Raw genomic sequence first — 20,817 nt, 5'->3', positions numbered from 1 at the left:
GATGAATTACCACATGTTCTCTGGGCCATTAGGACGACTGAAAAAGGGGCGACTGGAGAAACTCCATTCCTCCTAACTTATGGTGCGGAAGCTGTTCTTCCAATAGAACACTACGAGCCGACTCTTCGAGTAATGCTATATGACGAAGAGGCAAACTGGGAAGCCATGCGCCTAGCATTAGACTCACTTCCTGAAAGGAGGGGCAATGCTGTCTTGCGCCATGAAATTTACCGCCTGAGAATGACTAGATCATACAACAAAAAAGTACACAGGCGTCCACTCAAAGTGGGGGACTTTGTACTTAGAAAAATGGAAGCAGTTGGAAGGGCTAATGAGTCTGGCAAACTAACTCCCAACTGGGAAGGACCCTACCGAATCTGTGAAGAGGACAGGGACGGTACCTACCGTCTGGAAACACCAGACGGCCAACCGTTGCCTCGAACTTGGAATGCAGATAATCTTAAGAAATATTTCTTTTGAATGATATAAATAGTCAAGGGCTACTTAATAAAAGTTTGCATACTTAATATTCAATTTTGTACTAAGAGGGGCACGCCTACTAACAAACAGTCGGCTACTCTCCATACTCAGTTTTCATTTTTACTTAAGCGGGGCATGCCTACTGACAAACAGTCGGCTACTCTCCATGTTTAATTTTTATTCTTATCGGCTACCCTCCTCTTACTTAGCACCTACGTTCACCAAGAACTAACCAATTCCACAAGCCGAATGATCAGTCCAGGCGCCAAGCCAACTGATCCAATCTTTAAACTAATACGACCTGTCCCAACATCATAGCAGGCATCCGGCGGCATCCCTCTGGATGAAATTCGTCGCAGAGAGCAGCTCCCTTTTGGGTGGAACATTGCTCTATAAACTAATTACACGGCACCTATACGACTGTCCCCAAGGGCAACCACGTAGCCGTTTTTGAGACAAGGATAACTCTATCACTAACCAAACCAGTGGTAGCAGTTGACATCTGAGTCAGATGACCGCCTGTATTACTTGGGATAAATGCAGGGGGTACCTCTTGAGTTAATAGCCAACAAACATTGGCGAATCAAAAGATTCAGCCGGCCTCCGTCACCTGGTACCTTTACTACTCAAGCAGGAGTGACGGCGACTGAGTAACACCAAAGTTAACTCATAGTCACTCTCTCAAACTTAGTATGGAGCCTAAAAGGTATGAGTCGTCCGCCTGTTTTTAGCAAACAGGGGCTCTCAACCACTACTCCTGCTAGGTTAACAACCTATGAGTTAAAAGCCAACAAACATTGGCGAATAAAGGGGAACAACCGGTACCCACCGCTTGATACCTCTACTACTCAGTTACTTGGCGACTAGGTAACAATCATGTTTACTTGGTCACTCCTTAAAAACTTAGTATGAAACTAAAAAGGTGTTCATACAGCACCTGTTCACACTAGATTAAATATGGCGGGAAACAGACGGCCTAAAGTCTCTAGCCTAAAATCATGACAAGTAGGAAACAACTTTCCTACTTGGTTAATTTTACAAATGACAGGACCGCCTGCCTAAAGGGGATCCAGTCTTTAAAATGGTTCGAATACCGATTGGATAAATGGCCGACTGATCGTCTAGCCTGGAAACAGACAACCAGTCGTCCAGGGGCGTAGGCGGCGTGACTAACTATCCGTACCTGTCTGCAACTATCGGCCATGTAAAACAGTCGGTATAGTGTACAATTGGATATCAGAATATTCAATACTTAAACAAATTTGAAGCAAAACAAAAATATTCATTAAAAAGAAGCCGGTCATTAAAGACCGGCAAAATATTCAGAGCCCCGGCCCCCTGGCCGGGTAAATACAAACAAACGGCACGCAGGCCGTGGAAAGAAGACATAAAGCTTAAGAAGGGGGCAGATCTTCAATATTAGCAGCTGCCGCCTGGTCAGCACTCTTCTTGCTGGACTCGGCTTCAGCTGCATCCTTCTTTGATGCATTACCCCCAAGCGGCACAAGCGCCACTACCGGCTGCTCCTCCTCCTCCAACGCCTCTTCCTCAGCAGCCGCCAGGATCTCTTGATTATATCTATCAGAACACTGGCGGTACGTTTTTTCCCATGAGGCAAAGTCGGCATTGGGGAAGAGGCGGCCCCAAGTCATGCGCTGGATTTGAGCAGAGTCTTCCATCATCTCCCGGACCAGCTCTTTCTTTTCTTGCTCGGCCTTTTCTGAGAGCTCCTGAGTAAGACTCTTCTCCTGGGTCACCAGGCGTTCCTTTACGTTCTCCAAGGTTTCGTATGAGGACATCTTTTGGCGAAGAGGTCTCAGCTCGGCCTTGAGGTTGTTGATGGTCGCCTCCAGCTCGCTATTCCTCTTCTAGGCCGCCTCTAACTGAGCCCGGATAGCGGCGGTAGCCTGCGCCTAATAATAAAGAATATCAATGGCAGAACTTCATTTTGGGCAATTTGAAACATTGCCTTATCACAGTCAGAGGCGGCCATAACTTTTGCAGCCTTTACCTCTTTGTTCTTCCGGTCAAGCGGCTTGCGAAGGCCGTTCACTCGGAGCAGGGCCTAAGTAAAAAGGGGAACAGGCGTCAGTTTCCAAACAAAAAAGAAAACAGGCGTCCTGGAATTCAAATACTCAAAAATATGCTAAGTATACCTCAGCAAGGACCCCTGCAATCCCGTCTAGGTCAAGGGTGCCGACACCCCTGACCGCCTCCCTTTCAGCTGGAGGAACGACCTTGATCATAGACTTGGCCACCTCGACCAAGTCAGGCTCTTGAGGGCCGGCTGCATCAAGCATAAACAAACAGATTAGACCTAGTAAAGAAGGGAGCAAGTCTAAAATTTACAAGGATAATTTCATACTTCTAGGTGGCCCAGCTGGAGTTTTAGAAGAAGTGGCCGGCTGTTTCTCAGCCGCCACATGTTTCCTGGCAGAACCAGGAGAGCTCGCAACAGTCGTCCTCCGGGCCTTGGGGTCCGGCTGTTGGGAAGAAGAAGCTCTTGGAGCGCCCGTCTAAAAAAAGAAGAAAAGAGTCAGTATATGCATAAACACAACTCCAAAAAGAGGGTGAAAGGTTCGAAGCCCACCAAGGGTGCCCCCTTGTTGGGGGAGTCGGTTGAAGACTGTTGCATGATGGAGGCCCGCAACATGGCCGCCGCAGTCTTGGAGGCGGTAATTTTGCTCATGGCGTCCGCTGCAAAAACAAATAGCAAAGTTAATAAAAGTCATAACAAGAAATGCATGGAACAACAGAGTAATCGACAGGCCGGCTACCTCTTGAGCACCGACTGCTGAGGCCACAGGCGGCCAAAAAGTACTCGTCGTAGAGCCATTTGAAGCTCGGGACGCAGTGCATGGGTACTTGCTCTCGTACCCCTGAAGTAGAGTTCACCTTCGACTCTACTTTGAAGAGTCCTTTATCTAGGATCTCTTTCTTAGCCTTGGGGGGAACAGGCGGCATGCTGCGGCCGCCTGCAAGAAGGGGCGGATTCCTGTTCCACCTGTTGAAGCGCTTGTTCAGCTCTGTGTCTGAACTCTCAATGATAAGGAAGGTGCTCCGCCAGTCCTTCCATTTGTTTGCTTTACCTCTCGTCATGAGGTAGCCCCTGTGGCTCGTCAATTGATACCAGCCGGTACCGCCTGCCTTAGGGGTCCGGCTGAGGTAGTTCATGTGGGCGAAAGCCTCGAAGTTCGGCTCCACCCCGTGCAGTTTGCACCCGGCCACATAGCCGAGTACGTTGACCCAGGAGTTCGGGGCTAACTGCCATAACCCCAACTCATACCCATCCAAGATCTGCTGAACAACCGGATGTAGTGGGAAGCGCAACCCAGCCTTGATGGCCGCCTCGTAGCAGCCAAAGCAGGCGCCATCATAACTGGTACCAACCGGCCAGACGACTGTGTCTTCTGGATCCGGCACGAACACTAAAAAGCCGGGGCCCATTGTGTAGTTTGCGATAAAGCTCTCCACTTTCTCTTGCATGGCTGTGATCCGGCCCCAAGGTACCGTGCAGTAGTAGGGGGTATTTTGCTCTCGGTGAGAGACAGATGGCTCCGCCCAATCGTCCCCCTTCTCAACTGCGTGAGAAAGCCTCGCCTCTTGTAGGCGACTGTTTTTCTCTTCTGTGTCCAGAGAAGAATGGCAAGAAGAGCTAGACTCGGAATCGTCCTCTGACGAGTCCGAAGAGGACGACTCCTCCCCTCTCCCGGAGGGGCCCACCTCCTCTCCTTTAAAAGGAGCAGGAGAGAATGTAGAATTGTCAACTGTAAAATGGGAAGGGGTCACTTTGACTCCTCCCTCAGAACTGCCGGCTTTCAAGCCGCTTTGTTTCACTTCCACATCTGGCGCCTGGTCAGATGTTTCACTAATCGGCACCCTGTGGGAGGAGCCGTCTGAGTTTGAGATCCTGGCAGTCTTTTTTGTTCTGGCCATCATGCTCTGCATAGACACAGATACAGTCGGACTTTGTATAAAGGGCAAAGATGGGTCCAGAAAAGGGCAGGCGGCACTCCTAGTCCTAGATTCTGCCGTCCCCGGTGACCGGCTGATCACTAACCTAGGTCGTGTCGTGTGCTTCCGTGGTGCCATTTCAAAAAAGAATAAAGTAAAGAGAAAATTAAGAGTAAGAGAACCGACGGTTACCTGAACGAGTGACGATTGATGAAGTTCTGAAAATCCTTTGCAGTCGGCTTGTCAGAGCAGGCGGTAGGCAGAAAGGGTCCAAAATGTCAGAGCAAGTTCAGGGGTCCGAATGTTCTCTCACAAAGTTTTCAAGTGTGAAAATGACCGAAGTCAACACTCCTTTATATAGGCGAAGGGTCACTTCCAGAATTCAAAATTTTGGCGGGAGAATCTCTCGGCCTCTCGCCGAGTGACACCTGTAGCAGGCCGTCGCCTGTTACAGGGCGATACCTGTCACAGGTAACACGTGACCAGTTACGTGCCACCTGTGAGGGGCAAATGATTAGGGGATTTTTCCCCACCAATCACCATCTGACAAGTGGACCAATCAGGTTCCGCCATGTGTCCGTCACATGGGCCAATAGGAGTCTGCCACGTGTCAAGCAATGATCCGTCCACTATGGACCAATTACGACACGACACGTGTCCTTCCCATGACACCTGGGATAACCGGTCACCTAGGCCCAACTTCCGAGGGAAGCCCAATCAGCCCAAGGTTAACCTAAACCTAGATTGGCACGTTTCCCGAGGTTATAAATACCTCCCTTAATCCTCATTAAGGGAGAGGACGCAGATTACGCAGATTACACACATTAAACTCTCTCACCTAGAGAGACCCAATCACTTTAATTTCCGCATTAATTACTCCTTAATCAAGTACTAACTTGACCGTCGGAGGCGGATCTCCAATCATCCGGAGCATCCGTTTGTCTTGCAGGTACAGGCGTCCGGTTCCAGTCTCGGAATTGTAACTCTCCCGCAGGACATCAGAAAACCCCGAAACAAGACACGTGTCATATCCATCATCATTAGGAAAATGGCAGCCCTCATGGGCTCAAATCCCGAGGCGCCATAAAAACATCATAGCCAAATCACCTAGGTTAAATGACCTAAGGTAAAGGCACACACTCCCATGCCCTATAAAGAGGGACATTTATTACCTTGGGATGGACACTTATGAATTATTACACTATTCACTCACAATAGTGAAATCTCCTAAATCTTAGAATCTGATAAGATCAACTTTATTTTTCGTATTTTACTCAATTTTGACAGTTACTAACTTGATCGTCGGAGACGGAATTCCAAACAATCGAAGCCTCCATTTTTTGTGGATACAAGCGCCTGAAGATCCAGGTCTTGGAGTTGTAACTCTCCCGAAGGACACAACAGGAAACCGCAAAACATTTAGCGCCATCTATGGGGAGAGTATATTTAAGATGGCTTCGGAAGAAATTGTACCACATCCGAATGGAGCAGAAGTTCATTCACCACGATACTGAGTAGGAATCAAAGGTTAAAGTACATACGGCCGAAGATGGTTTCCTTATTACTAACACTAGTAGAAAAATGTATTTTAGCACCGGTTCAAAACCCCCATAAGACATCGGTATTGAACCGTTGAGTTTAGGGGTGTACATAAACAGGACCGGACCTGAAAACCGACCTGACCCGGACCTGTTGGGACCGGACCTGACCCGGACCCGTAGTTTCAGGTCCGGTCCCGGTCCTTAAAAATCAAGGTTTCCGGATCAGGTCCAAACCCAGGGTTTTCAGGTCTGGACCTGAAACCCGATAAAAATGCGTTTTTTTTATAAAAAAAAATCCCAAATTTCAAAACAAGTCAATTGTATTTTTGTAACCCACTAACCCTAACTCACTCCTCACTCACTCACTCTCACTCTCTCAACCGACACCACACCAACACGGCAACACCCACTCCCTCACGCAGTCACGCATGCAGATCTGCACACAAGACCACCGCCTAAACACCAGTCGCCACCGCCCACCAGACCAGCAACACGAAACCCCCTACACGCTGCATCAGCTAGGCTACCACCTGCACGGAAACCCCTTCACGGTGGGAAATTGTAAGTTCTTTTTTTAATTAAATCTAATTATATTTGAATTGGGTATTTTGTATTTGAAATGTTGAATTAAATGTGAGCATTTATATGTTTATTCATGTTTCAATTGCTTATAATGATTGTTTGATGTTTGCATGTTGAATTTCTATTTTTAAGTTCATTTTTTTTGAATTCATGATTTTTTTTTGAGTTTTTATTTATTTATTTTAAGTATCTATTTTTTTTCGAATTCATGTTTCAATTGCTGGGAGTAGATTGATAAATTTGAAAGAGTTAGAAGAAATGGAGAAAGGTAGTATTAATTTTATGTACTTGTAATTTTGTTACACCAAATTTATTATTTCATTGTTATCATTCATTAATATATTCTATATTGTTTTTTTATTTAGAGGTGCAACATGATGTATCTAACGATGGAGACGATGAAGTTGTTTTCGTGGACTCATTAGTGTGAATCACGCAATCAAAGGGAAAGCAACTCGCCAAAATTCAAGTTGCCTTTGGATAATTTATGTATTTCTAGTATTTGAGACTTAGAGACTTTATGTAATTTTATGAGTTATTTGTTATATTTGAGACTTAGAGATTTTATGTAGTTTTTGTGAATGATATTTTAAGATTTTATGTAAACAGGTCCATAAACAGGTCCAAAAGTTTATATATTTAAAAAAAAAAAACAAAAAAACCCACAAACAGGTCTGTTCAGGTCTAAACCTAACCCGGACCTGATTGTTCAGGTTTGGACCTGACCCGGACCTGTAGAATCAGGTCCGGTCTCCGGTCTTCAAAATTGGTTGATTCAGGTCCCGGTCCTAACAGGTCTGGTCCAGGTCCGGTCCGGTTTTGGACCGGTGTACAGCCCTAGTTGAGTATTTGAGGGATGCCATTTCATCCAAAAAAAAGTCACTGGTTCAAAACCGGTGGCAATTTCTTAAATTGGCACCGGTAAACCGGTGCTAATATTTATTTTTGGCATTAGTTAATTGGTGCCAAAAAACCTTACTGCGTTTTTTAAGGGGTTATTGGCATCGAATCCCGTTTAGAACCGGTGCCATTAATGGCCAAAAAATGATTTTTTTTTTTTGCATATTTTTTACTTAAATTTATATATAAACACTAACATATATATAAACTTACATATTTTCATAAAAAAAATGTTGTAATATTACAACTTTTGTCCAAAATAAAATAAAATACAAGGTTACAAACAAAGAGCATGCAATATGCAGGCACAGTAGCAGAACAGGAGCACATAAGCAGCAACACGGCAACACAGAAGCAGTAGCAACACGACAATAGTGTGATTGTGTAGGTTCCATGATAGTCCAAATAAAACAGAAATGGCCTCACTACCCAGCTTACAAATTGGCTGACATTTTTCACCTATAAGTTTGTTAATCTCGAATACAAAACTTCAAAAAAGTACAACAATGACAACCCAATGAAATGAGATAGATGACTTTCTCTTTTATTTTTCTTCCTGGTCTCTTTAGTTGTGGTGAGAAGGGAGGAGGGGGTGTTACACAATCAAACTCTGAGATAAATAAACAATTGCTAAACCTGACCTTTTGAAGTGCAAATATAATAACAAAGACAATACCTTTTCAATGGGGTAAACAGTTTTGGAACAAGTTGTACATTTTTCTTGAGTCCCTAAAAACATGCTCGCGGCTTTGCTTGGTGACCTTGTCTGAGACCAGATGACATTATTGGATATTAGAGAAACAACTAGGTAGCCCATTTTTATCAAAGAATGAAGCATAATAATGGAGGAGAATTTTACCAACTGAGGCTTCATATCAGGTGACTTTAATTTTCAGCCAGTAGACTTGTAGGCGCTGTTAAAAATAACATACACATATTAGTTAAATAGTACAAGAAAATACTCCATGATTCAGTTAAATGGTCAAAAACTATAAAGATCTTAATATCAGGTTTAAGGAATTGTAAAAAATCATACGAGACTGAAAGCTCTTGTTGAAGTTCCCTGACTCCTTCAATAATTGCTCAAAATGAGGCTTGTAGTATAAAACATCCTCCATTGAAAAAAAATTGTGCAGTTGTAAGCAATATGGAAGATACATTAGCCATCATTACTGACCACCTCAACCATATACTGTTGTACAAACCCAAATAACAAGAAGACTAATTACACGATACACGAACAACAACATTAAAATCTTCACTTTCCATTTGTTATTATAGTACACGACTCTTTCATCTATAGTTCTATACCACCACATTAACAGTATACATAAACCTACACATATAAAGACTTGTCAAATAACAAGCTAAACAGTCAGACAAAAATGGCTAAGATTCACATCAATGAAATTCATTAATGTTAAAAGTCTTAATACAACAACATTTATTCTTCTTCTAAAGTTTAATAGAATATGCTTATCCTTCACTCCTCTATCTACTTTCTCCTACATAATTCGTACAAAAGTATGCGTGTCAGATCGTTTTATTTTAAAAAGACATTTGAGACACTAAATTGAGTCATGTGAGCTACATTACAGACTACATTCAAATAGCTCAATAACAAGTCACCAAACCAATCTACACAAAAGCAAATTATCCTTCTCTTTTGGTCCAAAGAAGGCACAATTACAGAAAAAGATCAATTGAACATCCTAGCTAGTTGACATCCATATGACAAAAAACCCTTATATAATGACATAAATAGATCAGATAAAAATAATTAATCGACAAAATCTAATTATTCACTTGCACAACAAGACGAACAACTTTGAATTTTTTAACCCAGAAAAGCTTAATTGTCATGGGCAAAAACTTCTAACTCCCCACATTGTCAATTACAATACAATATTGGAAAATTGCAACAAAAAATAAGTCTTAATGCCATAAATAAATAAATAATAATAATAATAATAATAACAATAATAATAATAACAATAATAATAACAATAATAATAATAATAATAATAATAATAATAATAATAATAATAATAATAATAATAATAATAATAATAAGAGGGAAGTGATACAAAGTGATACTCGTAGAGTCAGTAGGTTATCAAAGGTCAAAAACAAATTAGACAGTTCAATTAAGAGGTTTTCGATGAACTTATATTAATATGGGGACCAAATAATTGATATAGACAATATATTTTAATTAGAAAGCTAAAATTATACAGCTAGCCTGATGAAAAAGTTCCCCTTATGTAATTCATATTATCACTTCAACCTGAATAAAAGCCTTGATCCTACTATGTTTGAAAAGATCCAGTAATATAATGCATAAATAGAAATCTACTTTTCCTCAAATGCTTCTATATTCTTTCAATTTTTCAATTTTATTTTACAAAAGTAGAATATTCAATCATTTTATTAAATCTAAGTACTATGCCAATATTCTAAATTGCATTTTACCCAAAATTCATCCAATAACAAGCATGCAAACAATCATGAATCATCAAATCATCATATTGTTATTTCACAATTACCTTAAAATCTAAATTAAGGATCCCTAAACCAAAAGCATAAATTATACTGAATTTTCACATTCAACCCACTACCATACACTTAACATTAATTAAAAACAATCAAATTTATATTGAAAATTAAACAAATTACGGAGCAATTCCAAATCAGATCAAGTAGCCAAATCATGAAAATTTATAATATAGATCAAATTACAAATTCAAAATCTATCCCTTGTTATACCCTTGAAATTAAATCAAATACTCAAATCATGAACCCAATTCAATAAAATTAGCTAAAAATTAAGAAATAAAATTAATTCACAATATATTCATCTACAAATCATATAAGCCAATTCAGATCTTAAAAATTCCTCAATTAAACCCTAAACAGAAACAAATCCATAATTTTAAAGCAACCAAGATTTAAAATCAAATCTTAAAAAAAAACCCAAATTACAAAACCCTAAAAATCAATTTCATACATGCGACTGCTTTTGAGGGAAAACCCGAATTTCATGGACACAATTCTTATGCAACCTAAGATATGAAGCATCAAATTCTATCCATCAGGAGGATTCGAGAAGAAAACTCTAAAAATCCAACCACGGATTGCTACCACCCTCACTATAACCGCCTTTGAGACAGGGGATTCGAGAAGAATGAGGAATTGAAAGAAAAGAAATAAAGAGATGGCGTGGGCTGGTGATGGAAGGTGTAGTGGTGGAAGTGGTGGCGGTGGAAAGCTCGATAAAGAGAGAAGAGTTAGAGAAAGAAAGAGACAGGGGGTGAAACAAAGAGAGAGAAATCAGAGTGAACGAGGGTTTATTTGTTTTTTAATTATAAAAGGGTTTATTTATTTTCTTAAAAAAAACCCACTGGTTTGAACTGGTGCCCTTTAAGTAATTTGGCACCGATTTGGTTTGAACCGGTGCCAATTCTCTTTTCTCCAATCTCGCCCATTTTTTCCCCACCGATTTTAAAAAACTGGTGGCAATTACGCGATGCCCAATTATAATTTTCTACTATTGTAAACGCGTATGCTTTAAGGACAAAAAGAAGCAAAATGCTAAGAAGGCTGGTGCGAGCAAGTCTACTGGCAACCCTCGTGCTGAAGAGCTAACTTCTCACATTACCCGTTCTAAATTTTTGAAATTCATGACTAACTTCAAAGGGGAGATGAAGAATTTCATCAAAAGTTAGACGGCTACCCAAGCATGTGTCAGTCGGCGAAGAGGCCTTCTCACTTCGAAAGGCCAAAACCGTCAAGCATATGTAGGTAACCTACTCCTTATCCCAAGTAGAAGTACGGGGTCAGACCCTTCATTTAGTGGACAAAAAGATACATCTCCCTAAAACGTCAAAATGGAAGCCCATTCATCATTGTAAAGCAGATGGAAGCAAGAAGACTTACACTAATGCTCGATAGGTCATCGAGTACAGGAAAAGCCAACAATTGTCCGACATAGCTTTAACGCCGACTATATCGGGCACCATCAAGAATACCTTATTATGGTATTCCTACTTGGAGTAAGAGCACTTGTCAAGCAGCTCGTCCGTTCGAACAGGTCCTCATGTGATCAGCTCGGCACCGTATGTGCCCCATCAATCATACGATCCGTATACTCAACCACTCCTGCAACCTGCCCTCTACGGGGGTCAGGCAGCATATCAAGTCCAACTCTTGGACTAACAACTCCGTCTACTCAAGCTTGGGAAACAAAAGCAAAAAATATACATCAAGAATACAGACGACATATAATGACTTCAGTAGAGTTCTAAACAACCGTTTTTGCTTGCTCATTTAGTTTACAATATACATTTAAAACTAAATGACCAGTATAATGACTTCCAGAGTTCTAAATTTGCGCACATATACTGGTCACTTAAAAGACTAGTATCCGAAATTTGATCCATTTTGAATTTTTCTAACGGTTCCGTGTGTTGTTAAATGTAATAACGAGCGAATTTTCACAATCTTTATATTACTTTGCATATTTGACAAGGGAATAAACACGTCGTCAAATGCCTATCCCTAGATCAAATAAAATTTACACAGCCTAGATAAACTTAATATGAATATAAGGCAAGCAAGGGGTCGGACCACATAGAGGAGCTAAACACCGCGATCATTACTAACAATTAAGCTATCTTGGGACGAAAAACAAAATTATCTAAGAGATTTAAGCTAAGAATGAAATGAACTAGAGACAATATAAAAAGAACACCAAAAGAAATGGGTAAATGTAGGCTTTACTTGAACATGCAATAACATGGAAACAACTTAATCATGAACTAAACATGCTTGGATATCGATATAAGGGATCCAATCTAGCCACCTGTCGAGGTTAATTGGCTTCTCCTAACATAGCCTTTATGTTTCACATTAGAATCATATATTGGGAGGTGCAATCAAGTAACAATCGATACAAATGAACTTAGCTAAGTCAACTATCGCTTCATTTAGCATAAATTCACCTTTAATTAACTAACAACATGCACTTTGCAAGAAGATCGAAGAACATCAAGCAAGTAAAGACTTTAATCACAAGCAACTTGAATTCCAAACCAAAAGCATGAACAAACTCCAACTACATCATCCCCACACCCTTGGCTAAAGAACTACTCACTATCCATAGCAATTAACAAGTCAATCATGATATTAACAAGCAAAGGCATGATAAATGAGTAAATAACAAGGCAAAAGCAATCTAAAGCAAAATCAAACAGCAAAATAAAGAGAAATTAAAAGTGAGAAGTTCTCAAGTTGAAAAACTCCTTAGTAATAGTGTGCTGACAATTTTGCCCCTTAAAAAAACAATTACGATTTTGCCCTTATATTTACAATTGATTTGCTTGTTGTTACAGGTGGTGTGACGTTTTGCCCCTTTTCTTTACCCAGTCTTCTCTGCTCAGTCTTTTGCTCCTCTCAGTTTTCCTCATCTTCTCTCCTCTCTTTTCACGTTCTTTATCTCCTCTTCTCTCCTCTCAATTTTTTTTTGTGAAATTCGAACAGATTTGTAGGTGGTTTGGCGAAATTTTTTTTTGGTTTGCAGCAAGATGACGAGACTTCTTTAATGGAAGCAAGAGGGTTTTAATTCTCCTCCCTTTTTCATGATCTGGGTTTTAATTTCACTATAATTGATGTTGATTTTTTGTAGTTGTTTTCTCATTCATACAGTATTTCTTATTTTTTCTTATTTTCTTCACCCGTCTATTATAACGTCAGTGAGCTCTCTTTAATACCCATTTTCCAATTTCGTTTATTTCTTTTTTCTGAAATCGCAATTCATATTAGATTAAACGATCTTTTTATCACAAATTTTCCTTCCATTTTTATCAAGTTTTAGTATAGTCGAATTTTAATTAAACCCTAATCATATTCATATGTAGGAAAAAGAAGAATTTCTTGAAAAACCCAGTTGTTTATTTTACAATTTTTGTTGATTCAAGCATGATGATGAACTGGGTATTCCTTTTTTTTTGACAATTTTTATTTTTAACAGAAATTAAAAGTGAATGGAATTAAAATAGAACATTACAAAAACAACAAAAAAAAAAACTTAGTATTAATTTCCAGCGTTCTTGGTCGAATTGTCGCTCATGGATTTTTTAGGTTTTTGGGCCAACTCAACGATTCCAAGCCTGGGATGTACAGTCGAGCAATCTTTAAGGGAATTTGAAAGACAGGAAAAACCTCTTTTTCTACAATTGAAAGAGGTAAGTTTTCTTTTATTTTTGATTTCGCATTGTTAGTATTTTTAACTTTAAGTTTTCTGTACAATTCTTACAGTTTGAGGTTTTCTGGTTTTTTATGCCGTTGAAATCTTTTTTAATTTTTTTTATTAATTTTTGGTTTAGGTTTGATTCCTTCCACTGTGATCAGAGAGGGATTATCTTGAAATTTCTTCAGATTCTTACAATTTGAAGATTTTAAGGTTATTTTCACCCTTTAATTGCTTTTGCATTTAAGAAAGGTTTTTGTTATATTGTTGGTAATTTTGCAGGTTTAGATTTTTTTTGGTGGGAGATCTATTATTAGCGCCTATTGATCATTACTCAGCGGCTCATGCTGGCCCTTGAAAGTCGAGGTCAGAAATTTCTATTTTTATCGTATATTCTTATATATTATTAAAATTAGTAATTGTGTGTTTATTAATTTTCAATTTCTTTGTAATTATATGATTTGAATTCTGGAATTTGTAATTCTAAAGGTTAAACTGGCAAATACTTGTTGGTTTGCTGTAAATGTATCATGTATGCTTTCAGGGCCTTTCGCCTTATGGCAGAAGATACTAAGATATGACTCTGGTGTATGTGTAGGTGCATGCGGTGGGATTAAATCATGGGTAAGGGTAATACGAGGCTTTCATGTAGCAATGGGATGCGGCTCAAGGATATTCCTATAGCTAATTCAAAAGATGAATGCTGATGCAAAGAATGGGTATGAGATAATTCTCCATGACTAGAAAAGAAAGAGCGTGAATCATATCATACAAATACATACCCTATTTGCTTTACCAAATTATTTTCTAGGTTTAGCCACTGAATTTGGTAGGTTTATAGCTGGTTATGACTCTTATGAGAATGATCATACACCTTAATTTTGGTCTGCTTTGTAGAATTTCAGGGCAAAAGAGGAGATTGAGAAGAAGAAGATGGAGCTTTGTCAGCGAGTTCAAGCTCAACTCGGTCGAGTCAAGGAGGAGACTATAAATCATAATAGATAGTGTAAGGTGAAGTAAAACTCTTCCATAGATTGAAGTATTAGGCATATGTACTACTGTAGTCGTTGTAGATTTTTAGTTTGTTAGGTTACGTGCCTTTGTAAATCAGAGAATTGCATTGAGCCTTGAGGTGACAACTTAATCTCTGCATGATAAGGTGATATTTGCATTGAGCACTTCCTTTCACATGCATAGTCTAGGATGTTTAAGAGGCCCATCATACATGTTTTGCTTTTGGTTTGCAACTTATTAGGAGCAGTTTGGCCTAATTCATGTGATGAAACTCAGAATAAGCATGCAAGCAAATTTGATTTTGTGATTTTTGAGTGTTGCTTGGATCTGATTTTTGATTTTGTTATTTTATGAAATGTAGGATGTTGGAGGAAAATCTAAACATGATATTTTGAGGTCTAGAGGTTCTGAAGTTTCCTATGGTTGTAGCAGTGGCAGCAGTAAATTCATGAGTATGTGTTCTTTTTCCTAGCTTGTTATTTCAATTCTTTTTGTTTCATGCTGATAAATTCAGTTTCTATTATTTTCAGTGTGAAGTACTTTCCTCCTGTTTCTCTGTTTTCTTTCTGAAATATCCGGAAGGAGGAAGATGGAGCAAGGTTTGCTCGTTTCGAGTTTGAGGTGGATAAACTCAGGTATTATTTGATGTTCGACCTGTTTTTTGTGCATAACACTCCGTGGAAAGATAGATATTTAGAGTGCTTGGTTTTTTGCGCCTTGTTGGAGAGTACAAAAGATACAATGTTGCTGTTGTGTGAAAATTGACCCAGCAGACCAGTGCTGTTGTTTCTTGAACCAATTGACAACTCCTTAGAACAGGGAGAGTGCGTGTTAATACTGATGCTGCAATTTTAAGGGGTATGGGTAAAGGATTAGGGGCTACCATCGGAGGAGCTAAAGGTGAATTAATTGTTGTTGCTGTGTGTCGTGTGAAACATGAGGGGCTTGTGGCGATGGCTGAGGCTGTTGCTCCAGGAATGGGAGTACTTTTGGCTCGCCAACTTGGTTTCGAGAACATTGAACTAGAATGCGATGCGTTAGAGGTAGTAAAAGCCATATGCTCAGGAATGAAGTGGAGAGCTTTGTATGATCTGATTATTGAGGATATGTGTCTACTTGAGTCTTCTTTTACTTCTGTCATCATGTCTAAAGGTGTGGTAATGATGTTGCACACCTAGCTATTAGAATAGTTCCTTTGGTGGGGTTAAGCAAATTTTTTATTCTAATTTCCCACAAGGCATTTTGGCTCTTTTAAATCTGGTTGTAACTTAACATTTGTTTTAATATATTTACCCACCTCCTTCAAAAAAAAAGAAGTGAGATTCAAATTTGGGTTTTTCTTGAAAAGAGTGCTTGATATTCTTTTATTTTTTGGACGGGAATATGATGATATATTCTTATTGATGTACAAACTACACGAAAATTTTGGTACTCTTATAATAAGAGTGGGCTAGAAATTGGTTTATTATTGCACATGTATGTCTTTGGAGGCCAACGGTAGATTAATGGTTAAGGGGTGAATAAACTATTTAGGGGTGAACAATTTGTTTAGAGGCGAGGTAAAATATGATGTTTATGGGCCGGGTGAGCAAATTCTTTAGGAGTGAGAAAAGTATTTAATTAGGGTTGAATAATATTTTATTTAGAATGAGGTTGTTGTATAAATTTTTAGATAGAGGTAAACAAATTGTTTAGAGGTGAACAAACTATTTCTATTTGATACAATCCACAATAAAAGTTCAAATAATCGATATGCCCTAATATTAAACCATCGCAACCCCTTTTTAATGAGTAAGGTAATTATATACTTCGTATTGTTTTTGAGAGTGAACAAATTATGTAGGAGTGAGCAGACTATTTAGTGGTTAAAATTATTTTGACGAGTTAGCAATTTATTTTACGGGTGAGAAAATTGTATACAATTTTTAGGGGTGAAAAAGTTATTTAAGGGTGAGCAAACTATTTACGAGTGAGGAAATTTGCATACAATTTTTAGGGGTGGACAAATTATTTAAGGATGAGCAAAATATTTAACCCGATGTGGTGTCAAATAAGTTCAAGCGCAAGAATAGGTATTATTCGAGCCATCTTAAGTAGGGTTGGTGTAGCTAGGACGCTCACGACTAATATTTTTAGGTTTTAAGAGGTGAGCATTTCTAGGGTTGAGCAAAATTTTTTGGGGTTAGGATGTAATTTAGGGGTTAAGTAATTGACTATGATTTTTAGAGGCGGCAAATTTGTTTAGGCGTAAGGTAATTTTATATGATTTTTAAGAGTGAACAAATTATTTAAAATGGAAGTGAACTATTTAGGGATAAACAATTTTTTCAACAGCGGGGTAATTGAATATGTTTTTTAGGGTGAGAAAATTAAATTATTTAAGGGTGAGCAATTTATTAAAGGGTGAGGTGCGTAATTTTATGTATTTTTAGGGGTTAGCAAATTTTTCATGGGAGAATACTGTTTAGGGATGAACAATTTAGTTAGAAGTCTATAACTTGAGTAATTCGGTTAGGGTTACTTAAAGAGTTCGGTTCGGGGTTACTCGGTCAGGGGTTACTTGAGGGTTCATTCAGGGGTTACTCGGTCAGGGGTTACTTGAGGGTTCATTTGGTCAGTGTGTCAATATACAACAAATTAATTACGCATTAACGTTAAGTGCCAAACTAAAATTTTTCGATTCACCATACGAAGCGCGTGCATCGCGCGCGTGGAGCTCGAAAACTAGTAAAGAGAAAAGAGTAAGGAAATTCTCATTCATTGAAGTTGAAGATCTATAAAGAGGTTGATTAAGATTCTTCTTCAAAATCCAAGCTCAACAATGGAGGAATCCTCACTTTCTCTCTTTAAAATGCCAAACTAAGGATGTTTCTCTCTCTAGATTAAGCTAAAAATTAGAAAATTAAGCTAAGCTAATCTAATTACATTATAAGGAGAGTACATACTATATATAGGTGTTCGGAAAAGAAGAAATCGATGACTAGAACCCAGTGTTGCCCGCAACTTCGTGGGTACAGAGAAAGGAGACCCAGCTAGACGCGCGCACACAGAAGACTGCGCACCCGCGCAGGGATATTGCACGCGCGCGCTAGGGTAGCGCAGCAGGCGCACAAAACTCCCTGACTTGTTTTCTTTTTCTTCCTCCATCTGCGCGGTTTCTCACAATGTTGCGTGTCCGCGCAGAATGGGTGCACGCCTTCTCAAATGTCGCACAGCTGTCGCGCAAAACAGTCTGTCTTAGCCCCTTTTGAGTTCTCGATCTGTGCGCCTTCTCACAGTGTTGTGCGCCCGTGCAGAGCTCATGTGCGCTCTCTCGAGGGGGCGTGCAGTGCTCTCTCTTTAGCCCAAGGTCTTCTTCTTTTAACATAATGGTTCCTAAAAAACACAAGCAAAGAAACCATGGGCCCGATTTGATCTTTATATGTGGCCAATGATCTAGAGGAGGGCCTAATATTGATTTATCATTCCTAATGCAATTAGAATTGATTATAGTCTTCTAGATTCTTCTAGAAGGTTCTTTTCATTCCTAATTTAATTAGCATTGATAAATTGACTCTACTTGACTTTTTAGAGTTTTAATCAAAATAAAAAAAGTGTTTTTAAGGAAAATACGATTTTTCCCTTCTGTACGGCTAAATTTTATCAAAATTAAGAAAACGTGTGAAGCTGATTTCTAGCGCCTGACGATAGGATTAGCGGCTGACGCTAAGGCTTGGCGTCTGGCGCTAAGATGTTTTATTCTCTTAGAAACTCTGATTCGTTTTTCTGTCACATCCGGCTGATTTTCTCTATAAATAGCCTCCTAAAACCTCCGTTTTCATCATCAATTCTCTCTATCAACTTTCTAATTCTCTCTCTCACCAATTCTCATCAAGAATCTCTTAATTCTCTCCCTCTTTTCTAAGCCTAGACCTTTTACAAACATAATTCCTCATACATTAGCACTAGACACACCTAGCTAAGTTCGAAGTTGCCTTTGCCCTAGACGTGAAAAGGTTTGATATTTCTGAGGTTTTGGTCCCAAATCTAGTCTAAACTTTCTTAATTCTTTATTTCAGTTATCTAATTTAATTGTTGATTTATTATTTTAATTGAAGTTACTAACGTGTGTATTTTGTTATTAGAAAGAGATACGAGGCATCCAAGTAAGTGCTTTAATTGTTTGCATTGTTATTATGATATAGAAATCATGTCTAGGTTATAATGATCCCTAGTGTTATGTTTAGGATGTTTTGATCTTCCTAGTATCATGTTTAGGGTAACAACTATAATTTCTAATATCAAATATGAAAATTGTGATTCCTGCGATGCTTCCTATTTTCTTCCTAATATATTCATGTTAGTATTATGTTAGGGTTAGAGCTTTTATCTTTATTGTTTAGTGACATGCTAGGGTTTGTTATTAATCTTGTTAGTATCATGCCTAGGATCTTGCTATTATTATGCTTTAACATGATTTTATAATTATTATTTTTGATGGTTATTATGTTGCTTGATTATTTTTATTGTTATTGCTTGATCACGCCTTTTATGCATGTTTAAAGGGAATTTGTACTTGTAATCACTCTTAATAAGATAATTAATAATTTGTTTAGGGTTAATATGATTATAATTCAAGTGATCGCTAATAATAGTTTTATTTGTGCATTAATGTTATCAAGCTTTTTGGCGACTCTACTGGGGTTCAAGTTTGGGGTGATGCTTGAAATATTCCCAACAGTTTTTTGGCGACTCTACTGGGGAGGATTTCTATTTTAATTCCTGAAATTTATTTCGGCAATGATTTAGAATGAGTGGATGAGACTCAAAAAGTTCTAAGTATTTCATGTGCATAATTTTGATTAATATTATTGTCTTATGCTTAAAAAAGATCTCATTGGAAACATCATCCGTAATGAGTTAAAACATAGGATTTTTACACGTAGGAAATTTGAGGAATATCTTTCACAACTAGGATTGAAATAATGCTACGCGAAACTGGATAATTTTATCGAGCACAGAAAGCTGCTGAGGCATGTAGGAGCTAGCGTCAGAAGACGGAGTCTAGCGCCGATGATTTAACTCTGGCGCCAGGTGACAGCTTCTGTTGCTAGGCACCAAAAGCCAAATTGCAGGGCCGACCTCTGTTCGCTGGCGCCAAGTTCTTCCAATACCGAGCCAGAAATATGCGTTCTAATTTTGACCAGTTTTTAGCACTGTTTGCTTGTTCCTACTTCCTGATTGAGTTTTTCTCACTTTTCTGAAACCCATATGTGTTCTACATATGTACATAACCCTCTGGGAATTCATGCTCCATTTACCTGATTGAACGCTCTGTGCAACAAAGGGTACATCCGAGAATGTTGAATTCACCAAACCATGGAAGCACGTTTTTTAACTCGCGGTGTCCCATCCACTCGTGCCAAACCTTCAAGGTTAGGCTTCCGTGCGGTGCATCCGGACAATTAACCATGGACCCTCTTTGACTAACCCATATCCCGAACTTTAGAGAACTAGATCCATGGTTATGTTGCAAACTCATTGCATCATATTGTGCCTACTTGACTAACTGTGCATTATTTGTTGTGCATACTCTATGTGTTTTTTCCTAACCGTTTGTTTGACTTGTGTTAAGACTAAATAAACTGATTAATGACTAAAAGAACTTTGTCTAATTAATTAATTAATTAGAGTAATTAAAGTCTAACAAATTAATCAGAATTGACCTAGTACGACTTTAGGTATACCCTGTAGAGTAATAATACCGAAAGCAGTCCCAGATCAACGTTCCAGCAATGGCGCCGAGATTTGGACTGCAGCGCCTGGCGACAGTTCTGTCGTTTGGCGCTACACTTCACATTGCGGCGCTAGTCTTGTCGTTTTGACGATAGTTCGGTATATTGCTCGAGTCATCACTTTGTGTCTAATTAAAGAGTTTGCTAATCAACTCGATTACTTTATTAATAATAATACCTCGTTAAGTCCTTAATTGAGTCTAGTCACATAGTCTAGCCACATGGTCTTACACAAGAGTCTTAATATGTCACCTACGCTCACTACACTCACTAGTCTTAGCACACACTTTGAGTATATATCACCATGACCATGTCTTAGGTTCAT

General features: G+C 39.0%; 1 protein-coding gene and 1 long non-coding RNA gene across 12 annotated transcripts in view; one reads left to right on the top strand and one right to left on the bottom strand.

Moving 5' to 3' along the window:
- The window catches only part of LOC110721782 (tRNA pseudouridine synthase A-like), a 55,278-nt gene extending 44,414 nt beyond the window's left edge, over window positions 1–10,864 (bottom strand). For 2 of the 7 annotated variants that reach the window (XM_021900971.1, XM_021900976.1), the window contains exons 1-3: window positions 8,494–9,416; window positions 8,317–8,371; window positions 8,134–8,223 (exon numbers count right to left, since the gene is read on the bottom strand). In XM_021900971.1, the coding sequence (XP_021756663.1) occupies window positions 8,134–8,223; window positions 8,317–8,331 (105 nt within the window). In that variant the 5' untranslated portion in view covers window positions 8,332–8,371; window positions 8,494–9,416. Of the gene's footprint in view, window positions 1–8,133; window positions 8,224–8,316; window positions 8,372–8,493; window positions 9,417–10,464 lie in introns of those variants that run through there. The other 5 variants (XM_021900972.1, XM_021900974.1, XM_021900975.1 and 2 more) reach the window with 5 other exon arrangements.
- A 1,998-nt stretch (window positions 10,865–12,862) lies between these two features.
- On the top strand, window positions 12,863–18,864 carry LOC110721781. 5 transcript variants are annotated; one of them, XR_002511465.1, is made up of 8 exons: window positions 12,868–13,699; window positions 13,841–13,917; window positions 13,987–14,070; window positions 14,303–14,423; window positions 14,602–14,715; window positions 15,080–15,170; window positions 15,249–15,353; window positions 18,843–18,864. It is a non-coding gene; the product is annotated as an uncharacterized LOC110721781 (long non-coding RNA). The 5 variants fall into 5 exon arrangements; XR_002511466.1 differs by lacking the exon at window positions 18,843–18,864 and having other exon boundaries at window positions 12,868–13,070; window positions 13,596–13,699; window positions 15,249–16,191; XR_002511468.1 differs by lacking the exon at window positions 18,843–18,864 and having other exon boundaries at window positions 12,863–13,699; window positions 14,610–14,715; window positions 15,249–16,191.
- The last annotated feature ends 1,953 nt before the right edge of the window (window positions 18,865–20,817 follow it).

This window comes from Chenopodium quinoa, unplaced genomic scaffold (assembly GCF_001683475.1).
Source record: "Chenopodium quinoa cultivar QQ74 unplaced genomic scaffold, ASM168347v1, whole genome shotgun sequence".
Classification (NCBI taxonomy): domain Eukaryota; kingdom Viridiplantae; phylum Streptophyta; class Magnoliopsida; order Caryophyllales; family Amaranthaceae; genus Chenopodium; species Chenopodium quinoa.
The sequence above is the reverse complement of the archived record's forward strand: the minus strand, read 5'-3'. Positions and strand labels throughout refer to the sequence as shown.